The sequence below is a fragment of the Piliocolobus tephrosceles genome, chromosome 1 (genome assembly GCF_002776525.5).
Source record: "Piliocolobus tephrosceles isolate RC106 chromosome 1, ASM277652v3, whole genome shotgun sequence".
Classification (NCBI taxonomy): domain Eukaryota; kingdom Metazoa; phylum Chordata; class Mammalia; order Primates; family Cercopithecidae; genus Piliocolobus; species Piliocolobus tephrosceles.
The window spans coordinates 5,137,196-5,162,346 of NC_045434.1; the positions used below are offsets into that span (position 1 = coordinate 5,137,196).

Consider the following 25,151-nt stretch of genomic DNA (forward strand, 5'->3'; position numbering starts at 1 on the left):
ACTTCACATCCAGGTTCCTGCACAACCTTCTCATAGAGTTGTGTGCTTCCACATGGCCCCCTGTAATCCATACTCCCCACAACAGCTAGACTAGAAGGATCTCTCTAAACAAAACTCCAGTCCTGCCTCTCTGCTTGATGATTAGCTGTAGCTCTAATCCTAATCCTATGAGTGCTGACTTGGAAATGGGGGACATGGGTTCAAAACCCTATCACAAGCTAGCTATTTTACCTTAAGCCCAAAACTGAATGTCTCTCTCAACCTCAGGTTCTCCATTTTTAAAATTAAGAATATAAGATCTCCAGACCTTCTAAACCATCAGCTCTGAGGGTGGGGCCCAGCAGCACGCGTTTTAGTAAGGCCCCCTGGATGACTCTGATGAATACTTAAGTTTGAGAACTACTGGTACATTCTAATTCACAGTATTAATCACACATACAAAATGAGTTCTTCTGGAGAATAATCTTTGTGTGGCTTCAATTTTCATCATCAAAACAACCAACTGTCTACATGAAAACTCTCCTAGTCTGCTCCTAAAATACTCTGGCGTCAGTCATGAGAACTTAAGTAAATCCTGTGATCACTTTGAATCTCAGTTTCCTCACATGTGAAATGAGAGGAGAAAACTAGAAGTGAGGTCAGCAAACTTCAGACTACAGGCCACTGCCTGTTTCTGTATGATCTGCCAATTGAGAGTGATTTTTACATTTTAAAATGATTTTTTAAAAATCAAAAGGAGTATAGTATGTGAACACTGCATGAAATTCAACTTGCAGTGCCCCTAAATAAACTTTCATTGAAACTCAGCCATGCCCATTCATTCACGTTTTGTCTATGGCTGCTTTTGCACCATAACGGCCGAGTAGCTGCGACAGAGACCATATGGCCATGGAGCCCACAATATTTATTACCTGACCTTTTAAAGTTTGCCAGCCTCGGGGCTAGAAGATGACTACATTCTCTTCCAGCTCCATATTTCTACAATCCTATTACTTTACAGATTTTACTGTGTTCCTATCTTCAAATATCGCTATTTACATAGCAATACACCTAGTCAGCAAGCTGAAGTTTTGAAAATGCAATTACTGCTCTAGGTCATTAATTCTAGTGAATAAACCATGTTAATGTAAAGTTGTATTACTTCGTTCTAACACTTAACCATTGCTGCGGCATTTTACATAATTCCATCTCATGAACGAGGTCCTATCAGCGAGAACAAGCAGTGTGCTGAGGCTTCCGGAACACGCTCTAGCCCATTATTCTCGCTCAGAACATTAAGGCACTATTTATTTTATTTTATTTTATTTTATTTTGAGACAGTCTCACTCTGTGGCCAGGCTGGAGTGCAGTGGCACAATCTCGGCTCACTGCAACCTCTGCCTCCCAGGTTCAAATAAACGATTCTCCTGCTTCAGCCTCCCAGGTAGCTGGGACTACAGGCGCACGCCACCATGCCCAGCTAATATTTTTTTTTTTTTTGTATTTTTAGTAGAGATGGGGTTTCACCACGTTGGCCAGGATGGTCTTGATCTCTTAACTTCGTCATCCGCCCACCTCAGCCTCCCAAAGTGCTGGGATTACAGGCGTGACATTAAGGCACTTTTAGTGGCTGGTTTACTGTTTAAATTTCCTTTGCCTAAATCTACCCTATTTGATAATGGTTTCAATAGAGGAATTCTTCCTGAGGATCGTGCAGTACAGGACGGGGTAACCACCTTCAATGAAGAGCACGTATGTCCTGTACTGCCCCTTTCCTGGCTCATTCTCTCAGATTCCTAATTAGCCTTGGCTGCCTGCAGAGGAAGAACAGGGGGCTCCTTGGGGATGCCCCCAAGTGATGGGGAGATCAAATCCTGCTCTTCTCATCAAAGGAATCATATTATGTTAGGGCTGAGAGGCACCTTAGAGAACACTCAGTTCAGCCCATTACGGTGAAACCACGAAAGTAGAAGTGACTTGCCCGAGGTCAGGCAGCCGTCTGTAGTAAATCTGGCGCTAGAGCCCACATCTGTTGACTCCAAATCCAGTGAGCTTTGTAGCATCTCAAAATCCTTTTTTGAAAGGCCCGACGTTCTTCTATTCCATGTAAACATAAGAATTTAAGGGAAGGACCCTGAGAGAGAGAACACGCGGGGCAATCTTCCGGGCGGCAGCTCACACCAGCTCCTTTTCCGAGGCCTGGGGGCCAGAGAAGAAAGAAATCCCTAGGCCAGGCCTTCTCCAATGAGCTCAGTGAGGAGAACCAGATTTGATTTTAATTCTTCTAAAATTTCCAATCTATTGCAGTCTAACGGTTTCGTGGAGTACAAGAAAAAGGAAGAAGCAGTGTTTGATTGCTTTGAAAATTTCTGACGCAATTTCAGTTCTTGCCTCATCCCAGACCAGTAACAGTTTGAGGACCGTACTCTGGAAACCACACTTTGAGACACAATTGATCTCATCCACAGACTGGTGTTGGCACGAAGGATGCAAAAAAGGCCAGAAGCTTGGAAGGCCATGTTGGGAAGCCCACAGTGCCACAGAGGCCCCCAGTGAATACCCAGTGAATGGGCCCAGGCCAAGGGGACACTTTCAGCTCTTCAAGCTCCAGCACTGCTGCCTCTGACAGGACCCTAAAGCCTCTGACAATGTCACCGAAGCTCGTCAAAGACCAACTTCTTCAAACAGTGCTTCTACCAAAAAGGAGGCAGAGTTTCATCTTAGGTCCATTAGATCTGTTGTATCACTACCTTGTAAACTTCTTAAAATACAAACTCAGCCTATCTAACCAAGGCCTATCTAACCTTTGGAAGACTGGGCATGAATAAAGGATCCTGACACCATGAAACAAGAGTGACAGCAGTTGACACGTTATGAATCTTAGACTTTGAAGAACCTAGAAGACCATCTGCCTGAAGCAAGAGTTACCTTAATCAGCTTTGTCTCAAGCAAGAACAGAGTCATGGTGAGGATAGCCCCACTGTGCAAAGGAGATGGGACAGAGGAATGGAAATTGTTGAAAATCAGAATCTTTGCAGAGTAATATCTATGCTGCATGTGGCTCAAGGCCATAAAGAAGCACCAGCAGGAAAACCCACACTGCCATGCACACCATATCCTACCTCACCCTAAAGTCGTCCTTAAAAACTGGTTTATTTGGAAATAATGTCAAACTTATAAAAAGTTGTAAGAATATTAGAGAATACCAACATACCCTTTATCCAAATTCACCTATTGTAATAGTTTTGCCCCATCTGATTTATTACGCTCTCCCTTCTCTCCGTGTGTGTGTGTGTGTGTGTGTGTGTGTGTGTGTACAGAACCTGTTGACAGTAAGCTGCATGCACCATTGCCCTTTTATCTTATATGCTACAGTGTGTATTTACTAAGGATAAAGGTATTCTCTTATAGAACCACAGTATATGAACAACTACGGTCCATTTTATATTGATCTAATAGCTTCATCTAACCTACTGAATTGGATTCTAATCTTGCTGACTGGCCCAATAATGTTCCTTTCTTCCCACTCCAGAAAAGATCCTTCATACTCAGTTGGCATGTCTCTATTTAGACTTCTTTAACCTAGAATGACTACAGGCCGGTTTTATTTTGTTGAATGCTATTTGCAATTAAATTACCAATAGTCTTAACGGAAGACATGGAACTATCAGATGCATGGAGGTCCTGTTCAATTGCCATCTTGGGTTTGGGGGGCACACTGCTGTGTTTTCAGGAAGTTTCTGTTTGAATGGGGTCTTCCTGGTGCTCCCAGAGACTAAAACCCTCCTGCTGTGGTCCCAGAGTATATCACGTTCCACCCTGTGGTGAGGCCTTCCTCAATTTCCTTCATATTTGACCATTCTTGGGATAGTCAAACTAGCCACAGAGGTGTGATGGAATAAGATTGGGCCCACGGCAGCTAAGGAACCAGATTCAATCACTACAGCTCACTTACTGGCACACGTCTTAATTCGGTTTTAATGCAAGTAATTTGATACCAACTCCTGGCCATCCACTACAGAACTGTCAATGCTGAAAGCTTTTTATTTAGCTCCTCTTCTGTCTAAACCAAGGCAGCCTCCCCGCTGACCCTTGTCAAAGAACCCCATCTGCTGGTTGCCACGGTAACTGAAGGCGACCAATTGAGCTGAACAGAGTGACTCAGAAATAAAATCTGCAGCCAAAGGAATTCTGCAAAGAGCAATAAATCATTTAGTAAAAGGGGGTCCTCCACACAGTGGTGAGTGTTGGGATAATATGATGGCATAACTCTTCCAGCTAGAAGGTCCATGACAGATCAGAGTGATTAGGCCTGCTGGAGGGCTCAGTTCGTTTCTAGTGGGCTCCAGCAGCAGACGAGATGGAGCCTGCCCAGTTGTGTGCCACTGTGGGGGAGAAGGAATACGCGGAGTCAATTTTTAATATTTGGGCTGCAAAATTTTGCTTTTTGAGGAGTGGCAAGAGAACCAGTCTAGGCTTCCAACACTCCTTCCTCTATTTTTCAAAAGTAGCACACATTCACAGAATGCCCCATTTTAGCCCAAAAAGCACCTTGAGCCTTGAGGAAGGTGACAAACAACAAATACCAAGATTGGAATATGCCAGTGTAGCACCATCTCTCTGTCATCAGTCAACTTTTAGGTGTTCCAACCAGAAACCCTCTATGTACACAAGCCTTGCGTCCTCGCGAAAGCAGGGGAGAGCCTGGGATTCAACTCAGAGGCCCCAGAGATCTCCGAGGATGGTCTGATAGAGGCAAGAGCTTTGCCTCTCCCCAGGACTGGGTTAGTGTTGCTTATGGAGTCCCACACACACCCTTCCCACATTAAGATTTCCTGAGGAAGAGCCGCCAGAAGGAAGCGGGAGCAGGGGCCTTCTTCGGGGCTGCTGCGGGTGACAGTACACAGTGGCCCCTCACCCCTCACAGCACAGGCCATGGGTCCCAGTCACAGCCCCCACTCCTGGTGCGCGCTGCTGGGTAGACTAGGAAACCCCTGCAGGCAATAGAAAGACGCCACACCCTGACATGCTAAATCATCCAGACAGTATTCACTGCTACATGCCGGTCTCTTGGTTGTGTTGGGAGAAGCAAGGATTAGTGGCAGGAGAACTGCCCTGATAGCAAATGACAACAGGAGAGGGACTCCAGGACAGGGCTTAGGGCCTGTGCGTGTCTGGGAGGGGCTGCAGGACAGAGCTTAGGGCCTGTGTGTGTCTGGGGGCGGCGTGCCCTGCCAGCTCCTCTCCTCCCAAGCTGAATGCCACCTTTTACAGAGGTGCATTGGCAGGATCCGGACATTCTCCCAATCCCTGACCCACATGGCAATGGGGTACCCTATTACTAAGTCATCCCTAGAGATATTTTCTGCCTCAGAAAAGAGCAACCGCTAAACAGAAGGTAGATTTTTCCCCCATTCTAAATGCTGCCAATAAAATGCTTCAGTCTCGGAGTTGAGTGAAACTCCGTTGAGGGAGTTAGGAGCGGCTGTGCACGCTCAGGATGAGCCTCCTCCCTTACTCAGCCAGTCCGAGGAGCGCATCTAGCCGAGCCCTCCGCTGCCACGCCGCATCCCGGCAGCTCCCAGCCCGCCTTCCACCCCACGCTGGGCAATTGTGCCTCTGCAGGTGGAACAGACCGCAGGGCTCCACGTGCGCCTCCCGCACGCTAGCACCTGCTCTCGGGCCACCGCGGAGCGCTCCAGGCAGGAGACATCCCTCTCCCTTGCCGGGCAGGGTGGCCTAGGCAGCCAGGTCTCAGCGCGTCCTCTCGGCCTCCCTGCCCACCCAGACCTCCCGACTGCTTCGCCTCTGGATACTAGGCCCGGGCTCCGCCGAGCAGCGAAGCCGCGCGAGAGGGCCCGGAGCCCGCACCTGGAGGACAGCCCGCCGGGACTTGGGGAGGCTGGGTGCGGAGCATCTGGCTCAGGCGACTCCGCGGGGGCTCGCAGGGCCTCTGGACTTTGGCAGAAGGAGAGGATTAAACCGGGATGACGGCTGAGAGGAGGAGATGCGTGAAAGCTTCATTAACTCCATGCTCACGTCCCAAGTTCTTTCCCCTGAGAGGCAATGAGTAAAAAGGTTGATTTCCCCGCAATGGGAAAGGTGCTGCGTGATTGCATTTGCTTTTCTTACCTTTTAATTCCTTATTTGTAAACAAATGAATCATTGTTTGTCAGTGATCATGGAGGACTCAAATTTTAATAAACAGGAAAAAAAAAATCTTGGCTAACAGGTCGAAGAAATATTGCAACCCGTTTACATTTCTATGTTAGTGATTAAGCTTCTCATGTGACTGAATTGAAACTGGCAAGGACCTTAAGAACTCAGAGAAGTATTTCTGCTCCCCTCCCCCCGCCCCCGTCAACTCTCCTCCAATAACCAAACTCATTTTTAAGAGCACTCCTAAAAAGTGCCATGGAAAATGGCGCTTCCTGAATCCATAAAAACATTTTCAGTCAGTACTGCTTCATGACAGTTGTTCATACTTGAGTTCCCTTCCCCTCCTTACAAAGTTACCGTTTAGTTTCACTTCTGAGCCCTACTTCCAATTCTTTGTCTCTGCTCACTCTCCCGCTTTCTCCTCCATATTTCAATTCCCAGACACTCTTGAACTTTTGCACACGCTGCCAGTTTGAGCCTGCACAGAATAATCAGTATATTAATTCCACTCGGAGACAGTAAGATTTTTCTAACACAATCTGCCCAACCTGAACTCTTTCCTTCAGAAACACTTCGCCTTTAAAAAGAAACTTCCCAGCATGAACCTCATAAGAAGCGACATGTAACAGACAGTGCATGTGGCGCTGGGCATGCAGCTCAGAATTAAAAGAGAATTTTTTTACTTTGTTTCTTCAGTGCCATGTGCATAATGTACATGTGGATGAAACTGACATCAGACATTTAAAGCAAAAAGGGGTGGGGGGAGGGGGATGTGATGGTGGCGGGAAAGAGAGAGAAAATATGTTGATAAAAACAGTAACTTCTGTTAATCTACATTTTTCAGTCACTGTCTTAATTAAGAATGTTAGGAAATATGTTGCAGTTTAATTGCATTGTTTCAAGAAATTCTAAGACTGACAAATTTGGGACCATGTACACTTGGAAGGTAAAAGGGATTAAAGTAGTGATTTCTTCCAATTGGTGGATAACAATCAAAATTATGCTTTCTACAGATACTCCCCCCCCCCACCCCCGCACAGATCCTAAACTCGGAAGACAAAGTAAGAATATCCTAGCACTTAACATGTTCAGCATGAAATGAGCTCTGAAAATTTAAAAACGTGTTTTAAAACCTATGTATATGAGATGAATTTTAAATACAAAGAATTCACACAGGAGAAATAGTACCTTATCTGAAATTTCTGGTTGACATTTACGCTTGTAGAAAATATTTACGAAGGAATTTGGTAACAATCTTCAAATGATTTTCAGATGACCTTGTTTAAGATAGTAAAAGTTGTTTGCTGGAGTCACAAGTCCATAAAAATAATAACAGTTTGAAGACACTTGAGATTTCTAGACTTGTGTCCTTTTCTCCTACTAGAGTTCAGTCACACATTCTCCAGGTTTCATTTCTTTTTTTGAGGAAGGCTTTGCATTGTTCCACAGCAAATAAATTAGAATGTATTTTCATTGCTCAAAGTACCTTTGAGGGAAGCTGCAATAGGCATGACAGCTTCCTATCTCCCACAGTTGACCATAGGCGACTCATTTTCAACCTGGACATAGTTGACCATAGGTTATTCATTTTTAACCTGGACACAGCTGACCATAGGTGAATTAATTTTTAACCTGGATGCTGCACTTCTTACCTGCTCCCGTTTTTGGGGTCGTGGGCAGTTGGGGTCATTGCCTGTGAGAAAGGAAAAGGGCACTCTGCCCCCATGGCGCGCAGCACAAACCAGGTACTGACTGACCTCTTTCTCCAGTCCTGGACTTAGAAACAGACAACCAAACAAAAATGCCCACCAGGGACTGACCAGCTACTCTCAGGGACTCAAACTGATGACTTAATTCAAACTGGTTTGATGATTTAGTCAGATAAATGGACGGGTTCTTTGAGTCAACTAGCCATTTTATCTTCCATTAAGCACAACGTATGATACACCTGGAGCCTCAGGCTTTGTTATCTATCCCAGGGAGGAGGCAGACCTAACTATTTTAGCAGCTACAGACACTGCACTGCATATGCAATGACCCTGAAACACGAACAAAACAAGATCTGTTTGCCCTAATATGCAGCTGAAATTTCCAAAGCGCCTTCCTAAGAGAAGAAACTCACCAGATCTGTTCTAGCTGTGAGGTCTCACTGCTGCTTTCACCTCCAGCCTCCCCAGATAAGAATGGCCTGAGAACCTGACCACAGTTGAAATACTGCCCATGTGTTGCCAGCCTCACAGTGTTTCAATCCTCCAATTTACAGTATATTAATACAGTGTTTAAATTATGTATTAGAGAGTAGAGTCCTGAGGTCTCCAATTGCTGAGTAAATGGCACGTGTGACCTAATAGTTCAATGCTTTCACTAGTATGAAATTAGAATAATTTTTTAAATGCCACACATGAGGTCCAAAATAGTGACGGTACATATTTCTCCTGTGCTTAACACCTGGGACCACATACAGCTCTCAGTTTACTCATTAAGAAATGAGAGATTTTCCATCTCCTGAGGCCTCTGGTAACTCTGATGGGTGGATACATCCTCCCTCCACTCCCCAATCCCGAAGAGCAGGGCAGCCTCCTCCGAAAAGGCCTTTGTCAGGAGGCACGAAAGGCTGGCCTGCTGAGCCTGGACCCCTGTGGAGGGCCGAGGGAGAGGACACAGACCAGGACTGGGGCATTATTCATTACCAGATTAGGGAGAGAGTAGAGTTCAGGCAGACACAGAGCAGACAGAACCCACAAGCGTAATAAGTTGGAAAGTTCCGAGTCAAGTCTCAGAGTTCGAAGAACATTAAATGAAGAATACATAATACTGGGGGAAAAAGGGAAGCAGTACCCGCCCGAAGGCCAATTGCCTCTCCAGCAGCGGCAAGGCTGTTCCTGGGCTCGCAGGACCATTTGTTCCATTACACAATCTCCTGAAGCCATTTAGAGAGAGCTCAAACAACTGCCTGTACCAACACGACACATGGCTTCCCATCCCGACTCTGCTAATCCAGACGCTCCAACCATCTTTCCTTAAGATGCCATATGGTTGGCAGAAGCCTGTAGATCTAGCAGCACATCTGCTTGTACGTTTCTTCTTCCCTCCATCCCCCCAACAAAAGAGGGATAGAGAGACAGACCGAGGGGAGAGCATGCTTGTGTACCTCTGCCTATACAGATATTTCTTCTTATGCACTCTAACAACAACAACAACAACAACAACAACAACAACAACAACAACAACAACGAAAGAGACAACCAGGAAGCATTCAAGGCTCGATCATTTTTAACTGGAGAACATAGCGATTTTTCTTTTTGTTTGTTGATGCTATAAAAGAAGATCAGAAAAACAAAGGGTGGACAGTCTCCTTTCTTCCAAGGATGGTGACTTTAAAATCACTTCAAAGCTTGCTCTCTCTGGGAATCCTTGTGATGCTTTCTTGCCACAGGAGGGGGACAGCACCCTTGCCTGAATCTATTTCTTCTCTTCTTTTCGGTCAAGGAAGACAGACAAGCTGAGAAACTAGCAGATACCCAGAGCCTGCTTTGTTAGCAAGCGCAGCACGGCTGTATGCTAATGAGTCGGCACCGACACAGGGCTTTTTTGGTATGATGAGCAAAGATTGTTGACACCGTTGAAATCCTGGCTCTCCTGGCCTGTGAGTGCACGGGCTGCTTCCTTGGAATCCAGCCCCCAGTGAGACAGGCTGCAAAAAAAAAAAAAAAAAAAAAAAAAAGGAAAAGAAAAAAAATCCTACTCTCCTAATGACTGAAATCTGGCCATTTGTAACTTAGAGCAGTTGGGAAAAGTGGGGGCATTAGAAAAATACTCCATCAGGCCAGGGATCAAAAAGACACAGGTGAAAAGTATGGGTTTCCTCTGAACTAGAAGGGAAACCTGGTAAAGCACGTGTGAGTGATGATGGCCAGGATGCTTTAGGGGCAAAACCCCAAAAGGCAGAGCAAAGGGGATTCTGAGGCCCCAGCCTCGTCAGGGGCAGCTGGAGCACCTGTGCCACATCTGGGCAGAAGGCACTGCACACATGGGACAGCCTCATTGGTGCCTTCATCTCAGGCAGGTGAAAGGCGAAGCATCTGATCTCCTCGTAAATCTGTTTAGACCTTGTGTTGGTTAACCAGACATGGTTTTTCATGTGTGTGGAACTACGATCCAGTGAAAAGGCAAAGCAAATATTCTACTGTTGCTATACTTGTTTGTTTTTTGTAACAAAGAGGGGTGGAGAGGGAAGCTACATGTTTTGAGTATGGTGCCCGTTATCTGAAGCAAACCTTTACTTGCCAAGAAACTCTGAGAGATGGGTATCATTATTCCAATTTAATAGATGAGGAGACTGAGGCTTAGAAGATTAAAAAAAAGAAGAACACTTTCACAAAGCCCTGTAGCCAGGAAGGGACCAAACCAAGAAGGCCATGCCTATCTCCCTACAATACGCTAGGTTCCAGATGCACACATGCACTTGCAGGCAGATACATTACCTCATGAATATGCCCAGGGTCCAATATGCCAATCTGAGCAGATCACTGTGAGCTGGTGAGCAATAAGCTAGTTATCATTAGTATGCAGGCAGGGGCATCAAATTGTAAATTCAGTTTACTTGTAATCCACAATATGAATGAAAATTCATGTAACTAAAATGTAAAAACATGAAGAGTGACTGAAAAAGCATTGAAAATTATAATAAAAATCAGAATTTATCCATTCAAAAAAGTATGCCCTTCAAATTATTCACCTTGAGGACAGCGTGGGTATTTCAACCACACTGCCATTGCCTAGGACTCTGCTGACATGTTCTTTTATTTGGAACTCCCTTCATAGCCAAGGACTTAGTGGTACAAATATTTTTTGTAGGTAGCTACATACACAATTTGTGAGTGAGGATGTATTAAGTGCATTTCATCAAAATCATACATTTTAACAAAAAAAGCAAGCAGTGGATGCTATACTACTCCAAAAATTGACAAATCAGCCTAAACTAGATAATATGAGTCCAATTCAACCATTAATAAAGTCAAGAAACTATTATTAGCAATTCTCAAGGTTATCATCATTGATATGTGGCTATGTAGAAGGATAAATCTGAATTTAAAATAAAACAGATCTGGGTCGAAATCTGAGCATGATCCTAAGCAAATCCTTGTAAGCCTGTTTCCCCATTTGCCATATAAAATAATACTATGTCTCTCACAAGATTGTTGTGAGAATTGGAGAGTATATAAACTGACTGGCGCTTAGTAGATCCTCAGTAAATAAACATACAATCATTATTTTTCACAGGGTGCTTCACAGTCTATACAAAGTGCTTTTCACATACATTAGCTCAGTCAACTCTGACACCCAGCTCTGTTACATAGGAAGTATTTCTTCTACCTAATGAATGAGGTCATTGTGATTCAGCAATAAAAATAGCAAAAGCAATAAACAATATGTATTGAACCCTTTCTATGTGCACTTACTGTGCTAAATGCTTTTTCAGCCATTTTATTTGTATTAATTAATGTTTTTAGAGACAGGGTCTTCCTCTGTCATGCAGGCTGGAGTGCCCTGGCGTGATCACAGCTCACTGCAGCCTCAAACCCCTGGGCTCAAGTGATCCTCCCACCTTGGTCTCCCAGAGCACCGAGTTACAGGTATGAGCCATTGCACCTGGCCCCATTTTAAAATCTTAACAGTGGGCCAGGCATGGTGGCTCATTCCCGTAATCCCAGGACTTTGGGAGGCCGATGCGGGTGGATCACCTGAAGTCAGGAGTTCGAGACCAGCCTGACCAATATGGTGAAACGCCATCTCTACTAAAAATACAAAAATTAGCTGAGCGTGGTGGTGGACGTCTGTAGTTCCAGCTACTTGGGACACTGAGACAGGGGAATTGTTTGAACCCAGGAGGCAGAGGTTGCAGTGAGCCAAGATCACACCACTGCACTTCAGCTGCGTGACAGAGCTGACTCTGTCTCAAAAAAAAAAAATTAACATCAACCCTTTGAAGAAGGTATTATTGATAATATTATGATCCTCATTTTATGGACCGGGAAACTGAGGCTGGGAGATGCTACAATATCTTGCCTAAGTTCGCACGGGTAGTAAGTGGTAAAGCTGGAACACGATCCCAGATCTGTCTTCTAAACCTATTATTGTAGCAATGGCTGGAAAATCCTGTTCTCTTTTGTCCATACAACAATGTTCTTGGGTGGAACTCATCTAAAGCTACTGCGCATTTGACAAGGAAGTTTTGTAGCACAAAAATCCTTTCCTTACTAAATTTCTGTGTATGCTACCAAACTTTACAGAGTTCATGGTTCAATCACCCTGTGTATGTTGACACACACTCATACATGTGTATGAATGCTGGGTGCTCCCTACAGCATAGTTAAAAATTAAGGCAGTGTCCTTTATAAGATGGCAAGACATGACATGTGTTTCAATGTTTCACACACGAATACACACCAACAAAGCTGTCGTTATATATGTGGAATCTGATTTAACATCACTAAAATTGTCAGAAATTTCTTATCAAGAGAATAGTCTTTCAGTAAAAGTGAACTATCCAGAGAAGGCTTCCAAATCAAAATTATTTGCAAAGGAGGCTAGAACATTTGGAGGTTCCTGATCAGATGCTGGCATGAAGAAATGTAAACCGGTGGAACTCAAATGTGGATTTGTGGTGTCCATATGTGTTTAACCGGACACCTCTCTCTGAATGAAGCCACTGGGCTTCTCTTGTGAACTCTCCTCTTGTATCCGATGATAGAAGACAAAGATGCTGAATCTCAGCTGGGTTGTTCTCTATCATTCTGTTCACTCCCTCACTGGTATCTCCTTAATCTGACTGGAGCTGGACTGATTGCCATAAGCCAAGTCTCTCTCACTGGTTCTCTCTTCTGGTACCACAGCTTCCACACTCCTGATCTCACTGCTGACTTCAATCCAGTTCAAAGTGGAACATGGAACAGGATTTAAAAAGACAAACAAAAAAACGAAAGCCTTCGCTACCCCTCCGGGGCTTCCAGATTCATCAATCTTTGATCACATAATCAATCAATGGTCAATAGCAGTGTCCAGGAGGGTCTGTGCACAATAGGTTGTGAATGGAGTTCTGTTACTTGGAATTCAGTGCTGTCTGGGCACAAGGTGCCCCACAGGTTTCCAGCTTTAAGGGTATAAATCTTGAAGGCATCTAGAAAGGATTCTGGAATGCAGCACGTGGAAGCGGCACTCCCGTCCCTGCAGAGTGGAGACCTGCATATTAACTGCTCCACCCGGAGTGAGACCCGGTTCCCCAGTGGCAGACACTGTCAATTATTTGCCTCTCATTAATTTAATAGGCTGGAATAGTCCTGGGTTGTGCCGCAGAAACAGAAGTACTGTTATATTCTAACTCTGCTAACAGTACGGGCAGAATGAACCTTCCCTGCTGGACCTGAGCACCTTCCTTAGTCAGCTTGTCTCTTCTGAATAGGACCTGTGGAATATCACCTCCCAGGCATGATACAGGCTGATTTCCTATTACAGGCTGCTTCCTGTGCTGGACACTTTAAACAATTCACCGAGCTAATGTTTGTTGAGTACTTACTATGTGCCCTGCACTGTTCTTAACATTTCTGTGTGATAACTCATTCGGTCCTTGAGAGAAGACTGTGACACGGGTAACACAACTGTTACGATTTTACAGAGGAAGAAGTTGACGCCCATGTTAAGGAGCTTGCCCTCAAATCGCATAGACAGAAATAGTAGAGACGGGATTTGAACTTAAACTGTCTGGGTTCAGAACCCGCACTGTTAACTACTCTTCTCTTCCATGAGGCTCAGAGGCATGAAGTAGGAAAGGGTATGAGGCCCAGCCTACCAGCCACAGGAATCTGCGACATTTAGCCTCTCTGGGCCTGAATTTCTTCAAAGTAAAATTTAATTTTAACCATAATTCTTCTACCTACGTCACAAGGTTGTTAGAAGATCACAGATATCAAATAAATCAAATGTTGCTATATATCAAATGCCAGTTCTCACCATCTTTATCACGGCCTCACAAATTGCCATCCTGTGGGTGTTAACTTGGGCCCCTAAAATGAAAACCAAAGTCCTTTGCTTTGCCAGTTAAATACAGGAGAAAAGACTTGCTCCTACTGCATTGCTGTTGCAACGCTTTTACCAGAATGGTCTCAGAAGAATTGAATAGGGAATGAAATTAGCCAGCCCCACTAAGAGAGAGACAGTCTGCCCTAGAACAGGCTATGGAAAAAGGAGGGGTATCTTGTCTTCAGAAAGCCCTGAGGTCACGCTAGTCATCTGCCCGTGGTACACCAGGATGTTAAAATAATACCACGACAACAGACTGAACACACTTAACATGATGAAAAGGCAGAGGAGATTAGACATAAAAAAGAAATGCTGCCTTTCTGTTAGAGACAGAAAAAACTGTTAATACAAACGAACAGCTGTTTGGGAAGAAAACATTATTTCCAAAACCCAGACAAAGCTCTATTTATTACATTTCAGAGACATTTAAATTATAGTGTCTGTAAAACGATCCTATCGTGGGTATCTGTGACACCTAAATTATCTGAAAATCTGAAAGGTGAAGCCGAAACAGAGGCTGTGTGAAAGATTAACATACAGGAAGTTCTTTTTCTCAAAGGATGAGGTGAATAAATCCTTTGCATGGGATAACTGAATGAGTACTAAGTTTTAGGACTAAACTTTTTGAATATGCAATAGAAGAGTCCATTCAAAACTGATTTAAAGATGTTAATGTATGCTCTTCCAAAATTCTAAAAGCAAAATTCACGACTCCCATTGGCCTGTTGCTATTCCTGTGTTCACATTGGTTCTCCTGGCACGCTACTGCCTCCAGCTCCAGGCCGGTCTCAGACGCTCCACAGAAGGCCTGGTCAGCTCTCTCTGCTCACGGTGCCAGGCCGGGCCTGTCATGGGAGGCGTTGGGCATGGCAGCCACTGCGGCAGGCCTGGGCGTGAATTTGTTCCCACCAACCCTGACCCTCCCAAAAGAGACCATGACTCACCCATGCCTTTCCCAGGGACTAGCATGTACCCAGCCATCTCTAGGCATTTCTAGAGAATAAACTGTCAACACTTTAGTAAAAAAACCACTGGCTAAGGAAAAAGAAAGGAAACTGTATTTAGTCGGCCCTAGGGAAAGTGAAAGAATGATCAAATGATCAGTCACACTGGGAGTCACTGTTACAGCCCCCTAGAGGTGGAATGCTGTATCTCTGCCCAGTCAATTCAATGCAAATGCAGACATTAGAACGGAAAAACAACACCTGGAAGAATACTGAAGTCTATAATCAGCTGTGACAGGTACTGGAGCTTTCAATCTAGGTGTCCTCAGGATGGGGCGACCAGGACCTGAATGCAGTGGGTCATCCAGCAGGAGTCTCGCTCACCCTATGCAAGCACGCTTGCCTGCCTGCCTTTTCCCTTCATCAGCTTCTTGTTCATTGTTCTACCTCACTTCCCACACACCTCACAGGGTGTTGTGCGGCTTGGTTCGTGTGCGAAGGCTTGAGATTTTTCTGATGAAAGGTGTTATGGTGTTATGTAAATACACAGTATTAGTTTGTCTTTATTCCAGCAATACTGGTTTGAAATAGTTCAATGTGTGTAAATATGTGTAATAATGTGTACTAATTTGATTTTTTTAGCAATTCCTTGGCATCCCAGTTAACTAAGTGGCAGCAACCTTACTTGCCTGATGAAATATTAAGTATAGTTTCAGAAAACTATTAATTGGTCTTTGTCTCTTTCAAATCAAATGCTAACTATGTTAGTCTTCTAAGCACTTGTAATAATCTGCTTGAATACCAGACAGAATTACCAAGTTGTGACCTCCCATGAATAATGTGACCTCCCATGAATAAAACAGAGGTATATGCAAAGGTTAAGGTTCATAACATAGCAACTAGGCCACCCTAGAGGATGGGAACAGGTGTATAAGCTCCCCCAAAACAATTCGTGTAACTGGAAGACCTAAGTGTACAACATTCAGAAAAAGCACCATCGATGCCACCACATGCTTCCAACTGTAACTGACAAAAATAAATATCACTTTTAGGATCAGGTGTCAAACAGGGCCATGTTAATTTTGATAGCCACTTCTGTTCCTCTCTAGGAACACTATTTCATCCAACCATGTTAACAATTTTGGGTCAAGAGGACATGAGCAGAACAACCCAACTTTCTACACAAGGCTCTGAATGAGGGGTTATTTTCAGCCTTCTCTCTAGCCAGTGGCACCTACCCCTGCTGGCTCTCACAGGAACACCGAGAGTTCACATCCATCCCTTGGATGGGTATTGCCAAGAGATTTCATTATTTGAACGGTCTATGTGGCCATGTGCCCTATTGGCAGAATGGTCTCATTACCCTCCCTATCAAAGATGTCGGAGTACCACCCATGCAAACAGAGTCAAAGGCACAGACTCTGGACTTGTCGCAAAGACGGGGAGAAGATGTCAGTGGATTACTAAAAAACTCAAAAAACTAATCATATGGTGAATTTAATGAGAAATATTACCATGGATAACATTTTTGTCACATATATTATTTTTTCCCTCCCAAGATAAAAATCTGGCTTTAGACCCATACTGTGAGTGGATTGTACTACATTAGGCATTATAGGAAGCGGCTTCCGTCAGGCTGGTCTTGGGGCTGGACAGACACAGGAGCAGCCCCGGCTGGCTGGCTGGGCAGTCAGGAGGTCCAGCAAGGCACAGGATCATGCCCTCATATTGGGGATGTCAGGGCTGTCAGCCAGAAGTCATGTGCTTCTTCTCATTTTGGGTCTTAAGTCTAAAATCATTTTCTAAAGTGTGCAATCCAAAAAAATATCAGAAGAGAAAGGGCCTTAATCTCCTCTGCATACACTGCCTCTCCCTAGCCATCAAGTGTCGCCACTCTACAGAGCCCCTCTTGGTCTCCTCATGCTTACCTGTTCCTTCTTCTGTACCCTACACATGGCTCTTACCACAGTGCACTATGACTGTCTGCCTCCTGCACTAAAATGTTAGCTCCTTGAAAGTCAGGACTGAAGCCTGCTGGTACCCATAGCATCCAGCATAGGGTCCAACACATGCAGCTGTTGAATGAAAGAATGCATTTTTAAGAACAGCATCAGTGGGCTTGACTGTGTTTTGAAAGCTCCGTTGGCCCTGGATCAGATGTTCTCACAGGGTAAGGGGAAAGATTTATTTATCTTTTAAAATAAACAGCTTTCAAAGAACCACTGACAAAACCATTTCCACCTTTGGTCGAAGCAGAGAGTTGGTTGCACGTGTGACAGTCATATACTTTTTTTTATCTTCCAAAGAGCATAGGGTTTTTTTTTTTTCCTTTTCCAAAAGAAAACTAGATGAGAGAAGGCAAATGCCTTGGCGCAGAAGAGGCCTTGGGGACCTTCCAGGTAAACAATTTCACTGGCAGCAGCTGGAGACCCGACAGCACTGTGATTTTGCTAAAGCTGTTGAAGTGCGATGCACACATAGATGCCGGTGTCTACTGGCTGTACCAAAGGTAGGAATTTTAAGATAATGTGAAAAAAAAAAAGCAATGTAAATTTGTTCTACTATTCATGCATTCATTTTTGCTCGGCAAATATTTTCTGAGCACCTACAATGTCTTCTTTACGCTGGGATAAAGTGGAGAACAAGACAGCCAAGATTGCACTCCGAGGAGGTTGCATAGTCGTTAGCAAGATGACATTTGTGAAAAAGATGTGTGTATGACAGTGTTAGGAGCGAAACCTCACTGATTACTGTCCCTACTTCCATAGCCACACAGCCCCTTGCCTAAAAAGATATTGCTTTCTGTCATGTCTTTATATGCACGAGATGACTTTTGCTATCATTTGTTTATGAAGGGTTATTTTTAGAGGCAGGGATGATAGGCACGAGAACACTGGAGCTCACCACTCCACAGGTTCCTCCTCTTCTAGATCATGCATCCCAGTTCCTGCAGTTGGGTGAGCCAGGTGACTGAGTTCTGGCAAATGGGGAAGGGCAGAAAGTAGTGGGCCCAATCCTTGGCCTGGCCTCCACACCTTCCCTGCAGCCCCTGCATTCCCTCTGTGCTGCACTGATGCAGGGTGGAGAAGCGGTAGAGAGAGGGTGAGATAAAGTGAAATCTTAGAGTAAAGAACCAATGGGATCAGATCTCATCCCAAAGATGTTGTCTTTCACTTACCTGAAGTCCAAGTACCCCTTGTGAGCTCTGACCACAGTGGCTACCAAAATATATTAGGTATTAGCCCTTCCCCTCAAAGAGGTCATGACCCTTTTGGGCTTGGAAAAGACCTTTGCACATGGGAAAAAGCAGTAAATACGTGTGTGAGGGCTGTGGGCCAGGTGAACCTTCTTAGAATTCAGAAGAGGAATTCATTCAAGAAAACACCTCCCTCGACTCTAAAGCATTGTATAGTATTGAGTTTTAAAAATGTACCATGGTACATTTAGATGCACCAATTGTCCAGAAATAAGGAATGGGATGAAAACGAAACAGACTGCCTCAGTGGTAACAAAGGTTCCAATGAAATAAATGTCGGAACTCAGCAGAATGGTCATGTAGCTCAGCTCCGTCTGGCTGTGCCAAGAAAGAGAAAACATCTCTCATGAGTGCAAATTTTTTGAAGATGAAGAAAATGGACTTCTGAAGCCTCTTAAAGACTCTGAAAGTCATGCCACAGACACAGTTACAAGGAACTGGTAACTCCTCAAAACCATGCTGCAGGATTAAAGCAAAGACTTCAGATGCTAACTCTCCCCAAACAGAATTCATGGGGACCTCGAGGTCAGTGACACCTTTCAGAGCACAGACTGGAATAGTCAGAGTGACCCAATGTACTCTCCCTTTGATCAACCTTATATTTGACTGCATTTTAGTAAATTATCCATGTAGTTGTATTTTGACAGCTCTCTTTACAGCAGTAAAACAAAATGTGTGCATCGCAAATGGCAAAGATTCAAATTTCAGCTATGTTTATCCAAAATAGCACTGAACTGCTTCTGTACTTATGCTATACTGCCTACAGCTTTACGGAAGGGAAGACAGATGGGATGAATTTAGCAGGGAAACAGCTGTGGCTTGAAGAAGAGACAAGCAAAAGTTTTGCTATCAGGCTTCATTATGTATCAAGGTACCAGTAAAATGTGTATCCGTAAGGCAGCCAAAAAAGTGTTTTTCATTTGACTAGTGATAATTACCTTTTCTCAACAGCTGACAATGTTCTAAGTAGCAATAAATAGGTATAATAATTAAGCAATAAGATACAAGCGTCAGTGCCTCTCTGGGAATTGTGGTTTTCTTCAGGTGTGCTGGGAGGCACAGGCTAAGAGGCCAGACTTCCACCACCTGAGAAACGGAGCAAGCCTAACACGCTGACGTCGGGGGTGCAACAAATAGAAAAAGGAGAAAAAGCTACACAGGGGAGAGGGAAGCTGGGGACTTACTGGTGTGACCACAACATTACTGAAATAGAGTTAAGCCAATGCCCATCTCCAGTATTTCCATCTCTTTCTTAATAATAAACATGCTTCGGTCACACTTTGTTCTGGTCACCTAGGGCTGCTCTACCTATAGCTCGTGAAAATGGAAAATTGGGCTTTTTGTCCTCTGAATCATCTTTATCCATTTTTAAATGTCCAATCAGACGTTCTTCAAGATGGACCTGCTTCAACTGTCTGCGAACAGGAAATGTCCAGTTTTGACATGGCTGGCCTGGTGATCAGTCACGTTGTGAGTTGGGTGGCCTGTGCGTGACTGTTCCCTGCTGGCACCAATTCCATTCCCGCGGGTCGCCTCAGGGAAGGCTGACCAACATGCCACCGGAATCCTCCCATAGATCCTCCTAGAGAAAGTAGTGCTCGCTACACACACATTGTGTTTAAAATAAGAAATCATCCATTTTGTGAGAAAAAATCATGCCTCTTTATCTCAACAGAGGCTTCTTATTGGGTGACCAAAAAATAAAACAATGTATGAGAATTATTAACACCTGATAAATTGTTCTAATACATAGATTCTTTACAAATCTAATGTACGTCACACTGATGAATAACATCATGTTCCACTGAGATCAATAACATTAATACTGCCATGGTAACAGAAGGGAGAAAGGCAGAGAGAGCCTTAAAAAAGAACACACGAAATCAGACCTATATGCAATGATCCCTCGAGTGACAGTGACATTTAGTAGCACAAACTTTCCTAAACAGCTTGGAATTACCACATCACCATTTATTACCACTGAGTGGTAATAAAAAAAGCATTAGCATACTCAGAAGCATGTGCAAACTGATGAGAAACTTACTAGCTTCTTGAGGCCTGGGCGGGAGGATCACTTGAGGCCAGGAGTTCAAGACCAGACTGGGCAATGTAGTGAGACCTCATCGCCTGAAAAAATAAAAATATTTTTCGGTTTTGAGGGCATTGGTACGCCTGTAGTCCCAGCTATTCAGGAGGTTGAAGTGGGAGGATCACTTCAGCACAGGAGTTAAGGCTGCCATGAGCTATGATTGTGCCAGTGTGCTCCAAGCTGGGCAACAGAGTAAGACCCTGTCTCTTAAAAAACAAAAACTTTTCAGCTTTCTAAATATTTTAGTATCACCTTCCATTCCCACTTGTTCAAAAGGTTGTGTTTTCTTTCATTTTAGTTACAATTATTTCTACCCCCCGCGCCCCAAGCCTTTCTGTAATATGCCTCCATTCTTCAGTGACTTGTTTCTGGCAGCACGTGCTGAACCTCTGGCCTCCTCCATCTTACTGCATCTTGAAAAGCCCCATGTTAGCCACTGATTTTCCAGGTCCAACAGGACCATCTTCTCTTTAGAGGCAGAAAGATACTATGGTCTTTCAGTGACAGCACAAGCTTTCGAGTCAGGCAAACCTATTTAAATTCTAGCTTTCCCTCCTAGGGCTGTGTAGCTGTGGCCACACTTCCTCCCTCCGAGCCTCCACCTCCTCAATCATAAATTGGAAGAAACCTTGAAAGACTATTGTAAAGTACAGTAATGTCTGAGTGAATTGTCAATAACTAGGGACTACGTTTTTCATTATGGGAAGGAAAGCCTTTACCAAATTGTCCTTTCTGTCACTCTTTTATTTCAAATTATTGCTCCTCTTCTTTTTCTTCTCACTGTCCATAATCTGCCTCAAATTTAAGGTAACATAAACACATTTGAAACTGGTAATATTTTACTATCTCCACCACATTTTTCTCCATCTATCAGAACACAAGAATTTCCTACATAGAGGAGATTCATGCAATAGCTTAAGGCACATATCCTGGGACTCAATTCAGAAACTGATCAGATGTCCCTTGTAGGAAAACAGTGGCAGTTTAGTGGCAGGAATGCCATTTAGAGATCACTGAGAATGGCAATATAAAACAATGCCACATCTGATTGGAATCACAGGAAGAGCTTCTAAAAATTTTTACTATTATGGGAGCTAAAATACTGCTATGATTCTTCAAAAATCAGCATCCCTTCTTCCCAGAATGGGCAGCCACACTGCCCAGGTTCAAGCTTGGCATCTATCACATAGTAGCTGTGTGACCTTCAGCCAGTTACTTAACCTCACTGTGCCTCAATTTCCTCATTGGTAAAATGGGGATATTGCTAGTACTCACTTCACGTGGTGGTTATGAAAATTCAGTGGGTTTAAAAGGTAAGTGCTTAGAAGAGGAGCTGGTATACAGCAAGCACCCTCTAAAGTTAGCTGCTGCTACAACAGTGATAAGAATTACAACGATGATTATTATATAGTTGTTACATCTTACATAATTATATATTATATAATAACAATTATTGCAAGGGGTGTCAGGAAATTTTTACATGGTAGTAAGAAGTTTTTTTTTTTTTTTTTTTTGAGACAGAGTCTTGCTCTGTCGCCCAGGCTGGAGTGCAGTAGCCGGATCTCAGCTCACTGCAAGCTCCGCCTCCCGGGTTTACGCCATTCTCCTGCCTCAGCCTCCCAAGTAGCTGGGACTACAGGTGCCCGCCACCTCGCCCAGCTAGTTTTTTGTATTTTTTAGTAGAGACGGAGTTTCACCGTGTTAGCCAGGATGGTCTCGATCTCTTGACCTTGTGATCCGCCCATCTCGGCCTCCCTAAGTGCTGGGATTACAGGCTTGAGCCACCATGCCCGGCCGGTAGTAAGAAGTTTAACACAACATTCAGTGCTGTCAAACTGTGGAAATTAGGGAATCAAGGAAAGGGCCAGAACCAAGAATTCTTGAAACACAAAAGCAGAGGCCAGGGTCCCTGGCCAGGGAGGCTAAAGGATGGTTGAGCTTCTTACAGCAAAGACCTTAAGATTGTGTGTGCTGAATAGTCAGATGTCTTCACGAGAACACTTCTAAAATTAGTAACTCACTCTGACCCACACAAAAGTCAAGAGGAGGACAGAACATAACTGCATCTTGTGTCTTCTTCATTTTCGGATGGGTCCTGAAGGTTTCTGCAGGACCTCTATCCATACCAGGACACCTGACAATTATATTTCTGACAGAGAGTGATGCCTTGCATATTATAGCCAAATTTTAAAATCTGTTTAGAAAAGACAACACATATTAACAGACTAGCAGCAATGCTGTCTTACAGTGTAAGTCAATAAAATCCCTGTCTCCTGGTTTCCTCATATTGTAAATGGTAATAACCACCCTTGATAACCACTTAACAGAGGGATTGTAGAGTGCCAGCTAAAATTTGCAAAGTACGCTTGAGGTTGCAATTATGTAAACACAGAAATGATCTCTCTTTTAAGAATCAATTTTGAGCGACTTAAATCAATGTGTTAAGGACAAAAGCTTCATAAAATGCATGAAAAATTGGACTTAGATACCATACTTTGAAATCAACCATCAGCATTACAAATGTCACGTATGCACAGACTGTTACCAGCAGAGAAGTTCAGAAGTAAATACATGGCATTTGAAAACCTAATCCTCAATGCATGATGCTAGTCAATAATGGGAAGCCACTGCAAATACGGAAACTGACAGGCCAACCAAAGCAAATGTATTTTTACTTAAAAGGTGAATTCTTTCTGTATATTTTCTACAGGGCTCCTATAAGTCATTTAAAAATTTCAGTTCTGAATGGCCACTTTAAACAGAAAGAATGATGCTTTGGATCTAAAACCAATGATGAAACAATGCGGACATTTACATTAATTATTTTTGGTTTTGTGATAATTTTCATTGTCGATATGACACTGAGAATGAAACTTCTTTTATGGCTTCAGGATCAACAGAATAGACACATGCTATTCTGAATATGAATATTTATAAGATTTTTCCTTAAAGAAAAAAATAGGAAATAATCAATAAATTAATTCTTTACAAAATAAGGTGCACTCAACCAAAAGAGAATGGAAGATCTGTTGATTCCTCACAAAGCATTAATGTTTCTAGCACGCGTGATAAATACCTACGATTCTTCCGCCCATTTTCCTTTTTGGAAGTTTATCACTGTATATTCTGTGACAATCTGCTCCCCTAGAATTTGGAATTTGAATAAAACAGATTTGGTTGCTTTTTCCTCAGATGAATGCACAAAGACCCTTAAAAAACAAATGTTCTTTAAAAGTGTGATGCCTGTATTTAACATTTATTAAAGATATAGCATCTACCAAAAGATTTTCAAGCTGAACTCTAGGTACTCCATCCCAATTCTACAATAGAAAGTTAAGTATGATCAGATTACAAGGTCCAGGAAAAGCACAATAAGAATGAAGAGATAAAGATGGAAGATTGCCCCATAAATAAAATAAAAAATAATCCCCAACCCCTTTACCAAAACCAAGTAAACTGCCCTCCCTCTACCCCCTTTTTAAATGCTGGGAATGACTCACTTTAACCTAGGCATATTGGTATAAAAATAAAAGCAAGAAAATCTAGCTTTCTTGATGCATTTACATGAAAATAAACATATAGGCATAGCTAATAGCTCACTCTAATTTCTCTCTAAGCAGAGCCTCCCATACAGGTTTACTATTACATTCAGAGGCATGCATTTTTAAAAAATACTATTTACTCTGCCACTTCATCTCCAAATTTGTCATCTGACTATATTTGTGCAGCTTCATTAAACTAATCCCCAGAACGGTCCCACGTCGTTTAGCTTTTGACAACTTGAACAGCTCAGTGACCCTGGGTCATCTGCATGACCCAAGCCAGCCACAGAATAAGAGAATTTCCCTACCAACCAGGGCAGGATCAAGGATGAGAGCAGAACCCGATGACTCTTCTCAGACCTAATTATGTCAGGCTTCCCTGTTCAGTAAACCAAAACAGGGAGAGAAAACTGAGAAGAAAGGCTTTCCACCAAGATAAATTCTGCATGCTCCTGGTTCATTCGATGCATAAGGAGTTGGAAGATCCAGAAAAATAGGATGATGGAGACTGAACTGACTGGGTCCATGCTCCAAGCTCCCACAGCCTGTAGACCAGCGATCAGCCCACACCAACAGTCCTTGCTCCTGGAACACGCATCCCTCCGATCCAGAGGCCGTCCTAACCCACTTGTTTGCTTCCTTAGGGGCCACAACAATGCCCAACCAAATATTTGGACAAATGAGAAACTAATTTGTTGAGTAACATTATCAAATTTACTTTGCACTTACAGAGGGTTCTAATAAACTAAATCACATTTATATGCATTACAAGGGGAACTTACTACAATGAATTATGTTGCTAAGTGAAGAATGACTACTTAACTAATCTATTTTGTAAATATGTATGTTGGGTTTGGTAAAAGTGAGATATATTGACAACAGTTTGGCTTTCTATCAAGCTGAATTTGGAGTAGAATATTTTGAATTAGGGTCATTTATTAAATTTCAGAGCCTCTAGTCTCTCAGCATGATCAAGAGTGATCCAGATAGATGGAAGTAGGCCAAGCGCGGTGGCTCTCGCCTGTAATCCCTGCACATTGGGAGGCCAAGGCAGGTGGATCACTTGAGGTCAAGAGTTCGAGACCAGCCTGGCCAACATGGTG

General features: G+C 43.4%; 1 protein-coding gene across 6 annotated transcripts in view; it reads right to left on the reverse strand.

The window, feature by feature from the left end:
- Positions 1-25,151, reverse strand: part of SDCCAG8 (serologically defined colon cancer antigen 8) — a 256,242-nt gene that overhangs the window by 28,724 nt on the left and 202,367 nt on the right. Inside the window, exon 17 of one of the 6 annotated variants that reach the window (XR_003309619.1) lies at positions 20,462-20,544. The exons of 4 other annotated variants lie outside the window; for them this stretch is intronic. Coding sequence is in view for 1 of the 2 variants with exons in the window: in XM_023216159.2 (XP_023071927.1) it covers positions 6,505-6,616 (112 nt within the window). In the remaining variant the exon portion in view is untranslated. Of the gene's footprint in view, positions 1-6,448; positions 6,617-20,461; positions 20,545-25,151 lie in introns of those variants that run through there. One more of the 6 variants, XM_023216159.2, reaches the window with a different exon arrangement.